This window comes from Anabas testudineus, chromosome 6, assembly GCF_900324465.2.
Source record: "Anabas testudineus chromosome 6, fAnaTes1.2, whole genome shotgun sequence".
Classification (NCBI taxonomy): domain Eukaryota; kingdom Metazoa; phylum Chordata; class Actinopteri; order Anabantiformes; family Anabantidae; genus Anabas; species Anabas testudineus.
In genome coordinates, this window is record NC_046615.1 from 16,329,494 (window position 1) to 16,344,643 (window position 15,150).

The following is a 15,150-nucleotide window of genomic DNA, read 5'->3' on the forward strand; positions in this document are numbered from 1 at the left end:
AACCCACAGTGGAAGTGAAGCTTTTCAAAGCTTTGTTGTCAATGGAAAGGACTTATTTTTCCTGGGGGGGTTCTTCTTTATTCTGTCTATTAAAGGCACACATAGATGCACATACAACAAAAACACATACTGTCCTCTATTGTTGATACATACTGCACACAGCTTGATTTATGTTTTGTGGTTGATGGGTACATACAGAGCAGAGTGAATAGTCCCGTTTGAATCTATGGCACTTTTGCAACAACAAAGAAGTTTTGGCAGGGAACAGGTTTTAACAGGGAAATTGTTGTCTGTCTGATTTGCTATTATATTAAATAGTAGTTAATAGTTAAATAGTTAAATAATATAGTAATACAAGCCTGCCTCTTTTGAGGGTAAAGTTCTACTATATATAAATATATAGTATAAAGTATATACATATAGTGTATATATATGCAAAACTATGTAAATATGATATGATAATGTATAAAATAGTAAATTATTGAACTTTTGTTACATACCACTTGAAACCTTTTGTGTGTCAGTCGCGTTTAATAGGTTCTCTTCAGCTGGTTTGTGTTTTGTCCCTTTTTCCTAGCATTACATCATACCAGACACTGCCTAGAAATATGCCAAGCCATCAAGTACCCTATATGCCTCATTATGGAGAAGGCTACCGCAGTATGCCCAGGAATAGCATGGCACAGCGGGACAGCATCTGCAGCATGTCACCATCGTTGTACGACCAGGCTCTGGGTCCCTTGCTGGTTGACAAGCGCCGCTCCATGCGTGACGACACCATGTGGCAGTTGTATGAGTGGCAGCAAAGGCAGGCTTACGGCAGACAGCCAGGGCTCTACAGCAATATGGCCAGTCCCAAAACCATGATCAACCTATCAGAGCATGCTCCACCGAGCCACTCCATCCCCCCCTCACCCTCCCACGGCTCTCTGTCTATGTACGGTGGCTACTCTCCGCTGCGATCCTACAACATGAACAGTGCTCGATCAGAGGTTTCTTCTCCCATCTACAGAAGAGACATGAGCATTGACAGACGACACAGGCCACAGCTCAACAAGGTCAGTTAAAAGTGTCCGACCACATAGCAAAAATTGAACTATCATTTAATTCAGTGCTGTCTAGTCATGCAGAGATTTATGGATTTATTTATGATTTATTCGTGCCATGTGTACAAACAGTTTCTTTGTATTTCGCGTGAACTGTTTGGCTGTAAATGATTAGCAGAAGCAGTTTTTGGTGTTACTAACAGGCTATTTTGTTTTTAATTTACTGTATCCTGCAGTATGCCTACCAACCAGATAGGAGGTCTGTGCCTGTAGGGATCCCAGTCCAGACTATCACTACCCAGTCTCTCCAAGGGAAATCAGTAAGTCCCCATAGGAGTTGTCCCCTTCTGTGTCCATTTCTGTCTTCTGACTGCCAAGGTTTGGGTCTCTGTGCCTTCAATTAAAATGAATTTATGTCAGCCCCATCCAGGAATTTCACACATGGGTTCTAGACGCTTATTCATTTGGGTTTAATTAGACTTCTTTGAAAGATGAGCCTATTTTCCTAACACCACCTACCCCCACCCAGTCATTCTCCCTCTTTCTGTCCTTCATTTCCCTCCAACAAGACATTGCGACAGAATTTTTAGACAGAGATTCAGGCAGAATCTTCCTAGTGCAAAGATTTAGGGTATGTTCACTTTGGGAGCTCCATAGACTCGCTTCACATCAATGGAGACTTAAAAACCCTGTCACTCACAGCTCTCTAAGCCAGATCAGGAATTTATGTCAAAGCTGTACATAGTGCTGTGTCCTCATGGAGCTGGTAAAGTGTGAACTGGATTGTGTATTAAATGCTAAACTTTCCTGTCTTGAGTGGACGTGGAGTTTGCATGCTGCTCACAGCACTTTGGATAATCGCATGGTTCTAAGCTGCATGAAAACTCATGAATACCTCATGGTACCTGGATATAGCAACTGTTCACTTATTGAGAGCCTACATCTAAATCTCCTGTCCTGGTGTGTTTTCTCCTTTCCTCTCCCACTCCCTCTGCGGTGTGTCCCTGTTTCATTGTGGCTGTATATCCCTCCCTCCCACCCTTGCAGCCTGAGGAACTGACTCTGCTGCTGATAAAGCTGCGGCGGCAGCAGGCAGAGCTAAACAGTATCCGGGAGCACACTGTAGCACAGCTTATGCAGCTAAACATGGATGGCGACAACCCAAAGGTCAGGCCCCCAGAGAAGCTTCTTGCAGGCATGTGTGTTAGTGTGTGGTGTGTATGCCATCTTTAAGTGGTTCAGGGTATTCATCTTGATCCATTTTTGGTCCTCATACATTAAAGGAGAAAAGGTATTTAAATAGGCATATTTTCTATGATGGACTGCTTCGGTTTGAAGATGCAGGGTTTAAAATGAAATATTTGGAGATATATAAATATATTTGTTTTAAAACTAACCTGTCATCGGATCATTACATCTGCTCCATCTCAGCAGCGCAAGCTGTCGATTGAGTTGTTGTACTTTCCTAAAGAGTCCAGACAGATGTTAGCCGGAAATGAAACTTAAAGCCACTGGTGAGCTTAAAGAGTAACCAGCTAAGGAGGTTAAGGCCTCTGCGTAAATCTTAATTCAGGATTTTTGCATTTTAAGTCTCTAAGTCAAACTGCAGATTTGACCATTTCTGATGTAGGTCAACTGGACTTGAGGTGGAGAATGAGTGGGTAGGTTTTCTATTCATTGATTATTCTTCAGTGTATCTAAAGTCTCCTAATAATACAGCCACAGATGTATGGCTTACTGTATGTAGTTTAGTGATCTTCTATCAGGAGGCTTCAACTCTGTTCAAGTTAAATAGTGTAACCACAGCTTGTTGCTATCTTTATGTTTTGCCTGCAGTTGGCCAAGGGTGTGCATGACCGTTTGGTCATTATGGAGCTCTAGTCTAATACTACACTCATTCTCTGTGTTCACTAGTAGCACATCTGGTACTTGACCTACATGTTTCACCTTGTGTGTTTCTTCTTTCCTTTCTTGTGGTTATCTTTGCCTACAGTGTACATTACATGCTTGTTTGTTTGTGAGTATGTGTTAGAGAGAGAGAGAGAGAATGTTAAGACAGAAAACATGACTTCTTTTACTTCTTTCTCACTGTCCTGTTGCATTTTCTTTCCTCTCTTTCTTCGCTGCTGACACTAGAATGAAATTCTCTCCCATCACCTCCAAAGGAACCTCATGTTTTTGGACAATCAGGTGGGGTAATGCATGAATGCATGGCCCTGTGACCTCCTGTCATGAACTGAACTCATGAATGCTTTGCTATTCTAGTATGAATTAACATTTCAAATACTTACTTTGTTATAGAGACAAGTTCATTGTGTGGGCTGTAACAATAGCATAAGGCTAAATGGGTTTATTCATTCATTATTCTAGATACGTGCTTTAAGCTCACTGCCGTGCTGTACTGTCGATGTGACTCTATTCAGTATAATTGGGAGATGTAGTCAAGCTTTATGTCCTCCATACAAAGTACACATAGAGAGGTGCACATCTTATTATTGAACTCATTTTTTAACTCTCATCTTTTAATTTTTATTTCTCTGAAGTGCTTTAAGAGTTTGAGTAATTACACAAGTGCACATTATGTTCACAGAGGGGTTGCTGGTGAGTCAGCATCTTAGAGCTTTGCACTATAACGTCCTGATGTTGTTTGAAAATGACTCTTATAGCTTCTTGTTGCTGTATGCATCCCTGGTCACTATGGATGATGCACATGATTATGTTTGAGTCTGCTCGGAGGGAAAAGTGAGGTGTAACAACATTGTGGGTATTGTCTCTGAAGTGAAGCACTGCAACAAACTGACACTTGCTCCTCTCCATACTGGACTAGATGAAGGAAAATGACCCTTTAATCATCATGATTCACTCTTTGATTGAGAACTCTGCCCCAAGGCCTCAACTTTACCAGCAAGTAAGGCCAGCCAAAGGCTTTGCTCCGCCTCATCCTCACCAGTCGCTGTTTTCCTTTTGGTCTGTTTTGCAATGCTCCTCCTTCAGTGTCCAAGTCCTCATGGCATCTTGAGAGTGGTCTCCCTGTACCGTTTGTATCACCAGTACCTGTTCATCCATTGCTTTTTGACTGTTTTCCTGTTATTATGCAAAGCCATGCCAATTATGGGCATGACTTGAAAAGGAGCAGTTTCATGTTTATGCTTCACTGCTCAGTTACATCCCCTCCTCACTCTAAGGGGGGGGGGGGACTGGATGGATACAGTTTATTGTAGAGGTTGCTGTATGTTTACCACATATTTAACTAGTTGTGGGGATGTGCTAAATTAAAGGCATTTCTAACATCTCTGGTCTCACCCAGATCATTTCTTCAGACAAATCTTAAGTCTTTGCTTGTCTTGCTTTGGCTAGTACCACAACCAGTGAATGTTAGAGTGTGAGTTTTCATTACCCTTTGCAGAATGTGTTCTCCCTTATTAGCTGAGCCAGCTGGACTTGTCACTGGGACAGTTAAAACATGCATTCATGGCAACCTAATATACTCTTTACAGTTTTTTTTTTAATCAAACCCTTTTTAGTTAGTCACATACTGTTGAAATGCTTAGTATATTTAGTGGACTGGTCATACTTATACTTACATATTATAAACAACTGAATAGACTATGGACAGGGTGAGCACTGATAAAGATGAAGGCTAAAGATTTTTGGGTAAACTTTCTCTTCCTTTTTATCTGTCTTCATTCCTTCCCTGTCATCCCTCTTGACATTGTGCTGATAAAAAGGTTAAAGAGGGTGGGCTTGTATGTGTCTATGGCTTTGACATTACTTTGCCACTTTTGTAACTGCCTCTCAGGGTGTAAAAGTGCAGCTAAAGACTGCTTCCACCCACCTTCATCCCTTCACTCGCCCAGCAACAGCTGCATTCCCACCTGTTCAGCTGCCAGAAGTCTGCCTCCCTCTTCCCGACGTCAGTCGTCTACACCACACAACACCACAGCGAAGCTCTCTGAGCTGTGGGAGAGTCTGCATGTTCTGTGTGGAATGCCATGTGGTTCTCAGGTCTCACCTGCTTTAACTGTACTGTGTGGTTCAACTGGGGAAGGAGGTGTTATGAGATGTGTGTGTGTGAAAGAGTGCAGGTGTGTGTGTAGTGCGTTAGTACAGCACAGTCTGAAAGTATTTGGACAGTGGGTAATTTTTTGTTGTTTTGGTTCTTTGGGCCAGCACATTGGATTTAAAATACCAGTGAAGTCAAAGTGCACACTCTTAGCACAGTGCAATAAGAACCTTAGAATCAACTAATGTTTTGGACCAAACAAATATTTCACCAGTCATGTGTTTTACTTGTTTAAGACCAGATTAAAACCAAAAAACAAAAAGGTAACATGGCTTCAATTCAGCTCCAAAAAGATGGCAAGTGTTTACAGATGCCTGTCCATTGTAAACTAGCCCATCCGTGACTTCAAAGGATTTGAAACCATGTATGAAGTATTGTTGCTTAAATCAGATGTACAGTATGCTATTCTTTCAGTTAATTAGTGTTCCCTTAGTTGTGTGAGTCCAACAAATAATTTAAGGAGGTAACTCACAGGTAAATACTGATTACTGTGTTATTTTACATTTGAGTACAAATACAAAACAAACTTACAAATATGTCACTGTCCTAATATTTTTATACTGCACTTATTTTTTACATTTAATGGAGTGAACGATGAAGCATTTTGTGATAACTATGTGTGAACATGGGATCCAATGCAGTTGAAATCAGCCAATAAGTTTTTAGCGATGCTGTTGTATTTTTTTTAAAAGTAAATTGTTGATATTAACACAAGAGAAAGCAGGGTGTTTTTTTTTTTTTGTTTGTTTGTTTTAAACTACATGTAGATATTCACAAAGATACTGTTAACATAATGTTAATTGCAATATTGCCTGTATTTTACTGTACACTATACTGTATTTTGTCCTTAAGTGAGAGAATAGCTATTTATAATTGTTCTGAGCATTTTAAGGTGGGATGTTAAAACCTTCTAAGGAGATCTGTGGTTATCTTGTTATTCTGGGATTAACTTTAAGTAATATTGCACGCATCACACACTCAGATGACCACAGCTATCAGACAGACAGAGCCTTTGCTCTAAATAGCTGATGAAAAAAACACAAGTGGACACAGCTTAAAGCTCACAGTTTCTGTTTTAAATACCTTTCCTTGAATTTCTAGTAACAATCACTGCCTAATAGAAACAAACGACAGGATGATCAATGAAACACAAGGCACCAGAATCATCTGAGGAGAGACTGTGTTTAGACTGCTCTCCTATTGTTAGATGCCTGATTCAGTGACATATGAGTTTCTACTTAAAGACCCTTGTCATGACACTGCATTAGATCTCCAGATTCTAATGTGTATGCAGATATTATGTGTCTCTTTCTGATGTTCTGTCTTTTTCCACAGTTGAGTCCCGAAGACTACAGTGAAAACACTTACACATATATGCCAGAAGAGGTGGACACTGATGTAAGTTCAGCGTTAAGTGCATTCTTGCACAACGTGATGTTCTGTTCAGTTGTACATAATGTCTTTATTGTTTTCCCTTCAGACCAAACTTAGCAGGCTGTGTGAACAGGATAAAGTGGTCAGGACACAGGAGGACAAACTTCAGCAACTGTACAGAGAGAAGGTGACTAAACACTGCACATCTGCCCAAATTATATTCTCACACTGAAAGATATTGACACAATAAAACAGTTTACAATCTGTATTATGAACATAGCTGGTGTTATGCTTATAAGCACAAAACTGAGTGTAAGGTAAGTGTTATTGCTCAGCTACTGTGCAAGAGTTGGCTCACATGACATTGGTTTACGATTTACATACAGTGGATTGACTGAGATATGTAACTCCACACTGAAGGTAGTGAACAGAGTTATGACTGATGTGACTGATGTTATTTATGAATTAAAATAACATCAAATTAACAACAAATTAAAAAGACATTTTACTGACAGGCTGCAGGTCCCCTGTTTTATGCTGATTTGATATGTTGTATGTTACAGCACACGCTGGAGACAGCATTGCTGTCGGCCAGTCAGGAGATTGAGATGGGTTCTGATAACCCAGCTGCCATGCAGAGTGTCATACAGCAGAGAGACTTACTGCAGAGCGGCCTGCTCAGCACCTGCAGAGAGCTGTCCAGAGTCACTGCTGTGAGTCATACAGTCACACACTCATGCACACTTCACACACTCACCCTGGACACTGGCACCCTTTTTTTATTTAGAAGTGCTAGTAAGATGAGCGTTTTTGTCTGCTTGTTTTTCTAACACCATGGCACAAATTCTCTCTCTCTCCCACACCAGGAGCTGGAGCGGTCGTGGAGGGAATATGACAAGCTGGAAGCAGATGTGACTCTGGCTAAGAACAACCTGCTGGAGCAGCTAGAAGCACTAGGAAGCCCTCAGGTAAGATAATTCTTGAAGCGGAAGCTGCAGTACTTTAATCTTACACTACTTTTGCTGTCTAATGCTGGTATGGTATAATAGTCAGACTTTGGTTAGAGTGCATATACTGCAGAGCTTCAAAGAAAGCTGAAAATGTGGCAGATTCCCTTGAACACCTAGTCGTCCTTTTTTGTAGACACTTTTTTGACTTTGGGGAAAAAGTGAAGATTTCTGTTCTCTAGTGCCCTTAGCTGAGAGGACAGGGAGAGGGAGGTAACTGAGGGATCAAAGCAAAACTGTGCGTGATTGATGACTGTTGCAATGATAGAGCAGGTCTTAATTAAGTCCGTCTTTTATCTTGTCCTTCATCATGGTAGAGTGTGGAGACGGACAGAAACTGTTCCAACAGTCACTCCTGGTTGAGTCAGAGCCTATGTTAATTCAGAGTAGAGACGAGGGCCAGCAGGCAGCCTGGACATCCTTCTGCCCTTCACACATAGACAAACATGTTATCAGTAAGGAGGGGATAATTATGTGTCCATTTCTCTTGCTCTTCTGTTCTCCCTCCCTCTCTTCTTTCGTCAGTCTGACTATAATCTTTTTATATTTCTCCTCTTTGCTCGTTGTGTTCTCGGGCTACTATGATTCACATACAGTAAAAGCTTGAACAGAACAAAGTTTGCACTGACTGCTCACCTTAACACGTATAATCCTCAACCAGTGTTGCACAGTTCCCATCCCTTATTTTCTTCCTCTGCATTTTGCTGTCACTTGCCTATTAGTCTCACATCAATAGCCTCAGATCATAACTATCTATATCAGAGTGAGATGTAAATATGTGGGCAAGGTTGTTGATCATTTATAAACATCTTTGTGTTTTCTGCTTTCCCAGACAGAGCCTCCGAGTCAGCATCACGTCCGCCTCCAGAAAGAACTATGGAGGATTCAAGATGTGGTAGAGGCCCTCAATAATAACAAAGCTCAGAGACCTGCTGTGGATGGTATGAACTTCTATGGGTCCAAGAACTGCTTCAGCAAGCACAAAAATGAGGTAAGGCAACACTAGGAGAAAAACAAGACATTGCACCTGGTCATGTAGTTATAATGCTAATGCTGAAACAATTATGAATGTAAATAATTTGTCATTTAATGTTTCAGAGGAAACTTCCAGCTTCTTAAATGTATCTAACAGTATCTTTAGGGTTTTGACTGCTGACTAGGAAAACAAGCAACTCCAGTAATGTCTTTACAGTTTTTTTTTTTTTTTACATTTTAAAGACTTAACCATTTACTGGATGTAAAGAATCATAGAAATATGCAGCTGCATCCTTACAGAGATGCTCCTGGGAAGTAGCATCCTTGCTGATGGGTAGAATAGACGCATCATTCATTCTGTCACAGCACATGGAGCTTTCTAATCAGCTGGTTTTCTCGTCCTGTGGGCCTTATCTACTCTGTACCAGATGGTGATTGCTCTGAGCATGTGTGGTGGCACCATGTGTCACCTGGCTTCCTGTTCTCTCATGCCCTATATAATCCCCAGGAGGAGGACTCGGTACCCCCACGGCCACCTTTACCCCAGTCCTATGAGCCCAACCCCCCCACTGTGCCCCCTATGTCCTCTCATTCTGGTGCGCGCCCTTCATCATTCCACAGGCAGGAGGATAGGAAGGCCAGTCACAGGAATGGCACGCATAGCGTAAGCCTGTTGAACCATTGGTCTCATGGTTGCTCAGCTGTGTGTCATCACATTATTAGCCGTGATGGTTTTGCTTTTCATTTTGATGGACATCTCATGTCTTTTGGGTTGTTTTTGGTTGGATCACATCCCCTTTTTTACTTTATGCCATATTTCCGTCGTCATTTTGGATCATTTAACTGATTGGCCTTTTTTTCCTTTTGCTTTTGATTTGTCTCCTTTCTTGCGTTCAGAAGGAACCGTTCTGTTTTGCGTTCTGTTTTTGGTTTCAAATGATGTCATGTCTGAGTTTGAATGTGTCTGCCTGCTGCCTCCTTTTCATTTGGCTGTAAAATAGTGTGTTGAACTCAAGGTTTTTCTCCAAGCTGTACACATTTATATTTTCATACTGATCTTTCTGTATAAGCATTACAAAAATGATTTTTTCCACTGCCTTTTAAAACATTTTGTATCATAGTTTGGTGTTATCACTCTATAGCTAAACTAGTGCTCTTCTCCATATGTTGAACTTTTTCTTTTTTTGCTGCTCATCTGCAGGGTCCAGACTACAGACTGTATAAAAGTGAACCAGAACTCACCACAGTAGCAGAGGTGGATGAAAGTAATGGAGAGGACCGATCTGAACATCCACCTGATAGAGAACATTCGGGAAATAAAGGTACAGTAGTAGGACGACAAGACCAAGAAATGCAATAATAGTTTTGGATCACTGTGCAGTTTTCCAATAAAACCCAATAAATAGACACACAGTAGATCATGGTTAGGTCAGATTTGTGTTAGCTCAGTGATTAGTGGCATAGTAGTGAGTCCTACTGTGAGTTACTATAGAATTTTTGCTTTTCCTGTTACCACGTCCAGAAGTCATTAGGTTTTGCAAATAGATTTTTGGTTAGATGCCTAAAATAAGATCTATGGTTTAGCTTTTATGTGTCTTAACAAGTGGCTGAATGAGAATACAGAGATTCACAGGAACATTAAACACCAGTTTTACATTTCCTGCAATACTCCAAGAGCCAGAGAAAAAATCCCCTTGACTTTTTGTCGAGGGAACTCACAGTCATGCAAACTTCTGGCTTTGTCTTCAGAAAAGTTCTGTTTGGCGTGTGGTGGTTACTGTAGATGTAAAGGCATTTGCACAGGCTTGTGTGAATTTGATTTACCCTCCATAAATTACACTCAGTTGTTTTCATTGCTAAGATAAATGCATTCTTCTATTTACTCAGCTTTATTAACCTGTATACCACTATACATTCTCTGTGGCAAGCTGGATTAGAATTACCTAAGGAGCAAACTGACCTACATTGGGTGAAACAGCTTATACAGCACAATTGAGGTGTTATGGAGTAGCTCTAGTCAATATCAGTAACCTGCCTATGCTGCTTGTAATCAGGATGTGAATTGTTTGTATAATTGATGCCAAGTTTTGTATTTTCGGGATTAAACTTGAAGTTCTCACAAATCAAACTGATGAAATAACACTGCTGCTGATGATAAAGCTCCTGTGCTTAAATTTGATTGATTGGTATTAAAATGTTCCTCCAATAAAAGATTTAAATAACTGGGTTATTAAAACTGCACCTTTCCAATGTGTTGTATGAACCACTTTGCTTACTCTCTTTTTGCCGCTTGCTAGGGATGTCCTACCCAGTGGGCATCGTCCCACCCAGGACCAAATCTCCAGTGCCTGAGTCTTCATCCATAGCTTCATATGTTACATTGAGGAAGAGCAAGAAACCTGATCCCAGGACGGTGACGGTGAGTTATTATGGTGAAGCTCCTGTGTTGTTTTTCCATGACTCCGATTTGAAACACTATCAACTTAAAAAAAAGTAACCATGTGAATAGTGCACCACGCTAGAGGGTGTGTTCTGTTTTAGTGTGTCTCCATGTGCTTGTATTTGAAAAAGAAAATGGGCATTAAGTATAATTAAACTTATGTGAACCTGTGTACACAGCCATATTTCCTAATGGCCCATAGAACCCAAGGTGGTAAGAGAGTGTGCTATAAGCCTATAGAGTTCAGCTTAGGGACTTGGATACCAGCCTGTTTGAACAATCTGGACAGTGGAGACTGTGTCCTGGGGCTTTGGACTGAATCCAGATCTGTCAGCTCCCCCAGCATGGCACAAACCTGAGAGGGAACAACCTCTCAGTTCAGTTCACATCATCATCCGCTCTTGCTCACGCATTAACAGGCCCTCAACCCCTCTGAGTGCAGCCATGTGTGCCAGCAGAAGTGTGTAAGTGCACAGCAGTCAGGTTGTTTGCACTTCTACTCAGTTTGGTTCTGAAACATTGAACATTAAACAGCTATTTAAAGTGGTGATTATGGTTATTATGTCAGTCTTCACTGTTATATGTGTTTAAAGGGGCAAATGATTTTCCAGTGTGAGCACTATAGGCAGATGAAATACATGTTGTCATATTTTGTTTTATATTGTTTTCAACAATATGTGATATTGGCTGCAAGCATGTCATCATCAGATCTGACCCAACCAGACTATGACACCACTAAGTTACACACCTAAACTATAGCTCTGTAAAACTTACTGTGGTTGCATTCATGTCTTCATGTTTTTATGTTTCTGTGTGATTGTGCTCTCTGGCTAACAGGAGCGTCCACGTAGTGCAGTGGAACAGCAGCTATGTGCTGTGGAGAGCGGACGGCCCAGGATGAGTGTGGAGGAGCAGCTGGAGAGGATTCGTCGCCACCAGCAGGGTGCCCTAAGGGAGAAGAAGAAAGGCCTCAGCATCCGGGGTAGCAGCCACGACAACACACCCTCCCGCAGTCACTCATTTACTAAAGAAAACCATTTCCGCAATGCACAGGTATTTGATGACTTGCATTTGGGCACTAAACTAATCACCAAAGTTCTAAGTGGATTGAAATCAAAGCCTGGAATTGTGTCACAGAATCTAATCCAACTGCATCTTTGTATTTTTTGTCTCTTTAATAGTCCCAAATGAAACGCAGAGATGAGGTGATGACCTGTGACATTCAGGAGCTGGAGGCTTCTCTCAGGCAGCAGGAGGTGGTGAGGGAGCAAGAGACGCCTGCCGAGGAAATTGCCCGGCTTAAAGAGGCCTCGCAGGCTGACCACTTCAATGTGGACCGAGAGGTAAGCAATAGTAGGTGGCTGTTCCTCACCAGGCATTTGTATTAATATTTAGGAAGTTGTCAAGTATTGTGCTTGTATTGAGTTTTAAATCGGATATATAATAATTTTAGCACATGGTACCACAGATTTCAGTGCAGTGAAACTACAGTAAAAGCCAATAAGTTGTTTTTAATGACTGAACAGATTAAAACAAAAATTAACTTTTAAAGTTATACGAAAAACCATGGTCCACAGAGCTGCATTGTTGTAAAGCTCTGCAGCCAGGACTAAAACATTTTAATAGGCTTCATTATTTTAAGGTGCTCCCTGAGGTTTAATAAGAGTTCATGGCCTTTTTTCTGAACTCATTACAGTTTATGTTTCCAACTGATGTCTACGTGCTGCAGAAAGTCTCACATGAAGTGTGTTTTGCTCTAGGACAAACCCTACGGTGATGCTCCATTTAGCTCTAAGAACACCCAAATTGTGAAACCGTTTCAATGTACTGATGATGATGATGATGATGAATGTGTCTCTATTCATAAATGTCATTTGAAGATTTATATAACAAATTATTTATTGTTTACAGTTCTAGCTTCTGTGTCATACTTCTGCATCTGTTTTTGTTTTGTTTGTGAATCACATGTGATTCCATTCATTCGTTCAAAATGTGTTACATAAAGTGTTCCTCTGTTGTGTTTCTTCAGCTTTCTGTGCCTGACAAAGTGCTGATTCCTGAGCGGTATGTGGAGTCAGACCCCGAGGAGGCTCTGAGCCCTGAGCAGGAGGCTGATAAGCAGAGGAAAGTAGACCGCATCAAAGCACTCATAGCCAAAAACAGGTAACCATGCCATCTTGAACGGTCTACATCAGTGCCTATTTATTAGAAAGGTCATGTCTGCTGGAGTCTTTCATAGATAAATAAGGATTTTTTGGTGAGAGGTTTATCTTTGTAGGTGAGCACTGATGTTTCCCAGAACATGCCATGCATGAAATTCCTTGTAGATTGATAGGTACATTTGGGGTTATAGTACCATGTAGCACCCCATAGATGTCTGCTACTTCCATGAAGATCCCTTGGATACAGAAAGTGTGTGTACTTATCTCCAAGCGAAAATAGCATTTTATTCTAAATGTCCACACTCTTGAATTGATTTAAAAGATTGTCTTGGGGTAATTGTGTTTATTCTGAAACTTAATACCACTATTGTTATATGTGTGTGTTTGTGCTCCTAGCATGCAGAATGTGCTTCCTAGTATGGCTCTAAGCCCAGAGGAGGAGACTGAAGAAGAAGTTACCGTGCAGGAGAAAGAGAAGATGATTAATATCTCCTACGAGCTGGCAGCAGAGGCTTCCAAACTCAGCAAGCTGGTAGCAGGTACGTCTCTAGAGAGATAAGAGGGAAGAGGTGGAGGGGATTTGATCAAAAGAATGCATGAGTTTGAACAAAAGCCAGAGGGGAGCCTATTGTTAGAGAACACAACTTTTTTATTGTGTTTATCAAACTGCATCTGCTTCCATTGTGCATGTGTTCAGTCATTTACCGTTGGAGTCTTAGCAGGTTCCTCATTGATTATTTGTGTTTTTGGCTGTTTAGTAATTAGCTGCCGATGTGATTGAGTTTTGCCCTGTGTGTGTTTTCTGTTGTGCGTTCAACATGTTGCTCCGTTTCATTGCAGTGAAAAGCCTGTCGCCCTCTTCCTCACCCCTTCCACAGTCTCCTAACACCCCCCCTCAGCTCACTGATGGTTCTCACTTCATGTGTGTGTAGTAGCACCAGTAAGGGCTTTCATCAACCTGTTTTATCCATACTTTACTCAGCTTTAAGTAGCACTTTGAGTTGAATTATTAGTTAGTTATTGCATACTGCTGTTTTGGACAATAATTAGGTTTTTTTTTCACCTTCTCTCTCTGCAGCACAGGCCCTGGCCTCAGTAAAAACCTACACATGAAGGAAACAGCAGTAAGATTTCCCTGGAGACTTACCCAAGGACATCAGTGTAAGGCAACAGTCTATAGAGAGTTAGACTACCTACTCTGTATTCTGGAGTCTTAACCTCTGACTTCTGCGTGCTCACTGTGATGGCTTAAGTTCAAACAACACCACTAACACTTTCTTCGTCACATTTCTCTGCAACTGCCCCCCTTTGGGGGCTCCACATTCACCTTAGCTGATGAGACGGTAGAGTTTTGATACCATTATTGTTGCATTTCCCTTACATTTTCACACAGCTTTTAAGTTTATTTGTATTATTTATATGGCTTTACTAGATTCTTGTTTGAATACAAGCTAACATCTGTCTATCTATCTATCTATATATATATATATATATATATATATATATATATATATATATATATATATATAAAAGGCTGGTAGACTGAGCTATGTTGTGAATCGAATGGTTCACAAGTGTTTTTGGCCATGCTACATTTTCCATTTATGTTTCACCACCGGTCCAAAAATGATTCAACGTGTTTACACACAGTTTCCGTTTACGTAAATCATTTAAAATTGACTCAATTTATTTTTAAGGCATGAGTCGTCAGGTAACCATTCATATTTATCCATTTATTGTAAAGAACATTTATCCTTACGAAAGATGACTATGTAAGAGATAAAGCTCTGTCTACTATAATAAAATGGGGATCCACTCTGTTACTGCAGAGTATTTCTGATTTCTCCTGTTTGTAGGTTGTAATTATTTAAAATGGGATCTTCTATAGTCTCTGTTGCATTGCCGACACCCTTTGTGAATATTCTGGCTTAAGGTACTATATACTGTCTTTTTTATGAATGAGAGATATATTTAAACTGAGAGAAGGAGAAAAAAAAAGAAATTGGTTTTCTATATTTTGACATGATGGTTTGACACCCTGCAACTAAAAAAGAGATTAGCACATGTAAAAAGCAATAAAGGA

General features: G+C 40.6%; 1 protein-coding gene across 3 annotated transcripts in view; it reads left to right on the top strand.

The window, feature by feature from the left end:
• The window catches only part of LOC113165463 (pleckstrin homology domain-containing family A member 5-like), a 70,536-nt gene extending 55,386 nt beyond the window's left edge, over positions 1–15,150 (top strand). For 2 of the 3 annotated variants that reach the window (XM_026364936.1, XM_026364937.1), the window contains 15 exons: positions 578–1,058; positions 1,283–1,366; positions 6,445–6,507; positions 6,590–6,670; positions 7,047–7,196; positions 7,350–7,451; positions 8,323–8,481; positions 9,667–9,787; positions 10,763–10,884; positions 11,743–11,958; positions 12,087–12,248; positions 12,935–13,068; positions 13,464–13,606; positions 13,908–14,007; positions 14,146–15,150. In XM_026364936.1, coding sequence (XP_026220721.1) covers positions 578–1,058; positions 1,283–1,366; positions 6,445–6,507; positions 6,590–6,670; positions 7,047–7,196; positions 7,350–7,451; positions 8,323–8,481; positions 9,667–9,787; positions 10,763–10,884; positions 11,743–11,958; positions 12,087–12,248; positions 12,935–13,068; positions 13,464–13,606; positions 13,908–13,999 — 2,110 coding nt within the window. In that variant the 3' untranslated portion in view covers positions 14,000–14,007; positions 14,146–15,150. Of the gene's footprint in view, positions 1–577; positions 1,059–1,282; positions 1,367–2,093; positions 2,214–3,182; positions 3,237–3,873; positions 3,955–6,444; positions 6,508–6,589; positions 6,671–7,046; positions 7,197–7,349; positions 7,452–8,322; positions 8,482–8,973; positions 9,130–9,666; positions 9,788–10,762; positions 10,885–11,742; positions 11,959–12,086; positions 12,249–12,934; positions 13,069–13,463; positions 13,607–13,907; positions 14,008–14,145 lie in introns of all 3 variants that reach the window. The other variant, XM_026364939.1, reaches the window with a different exon arrangement.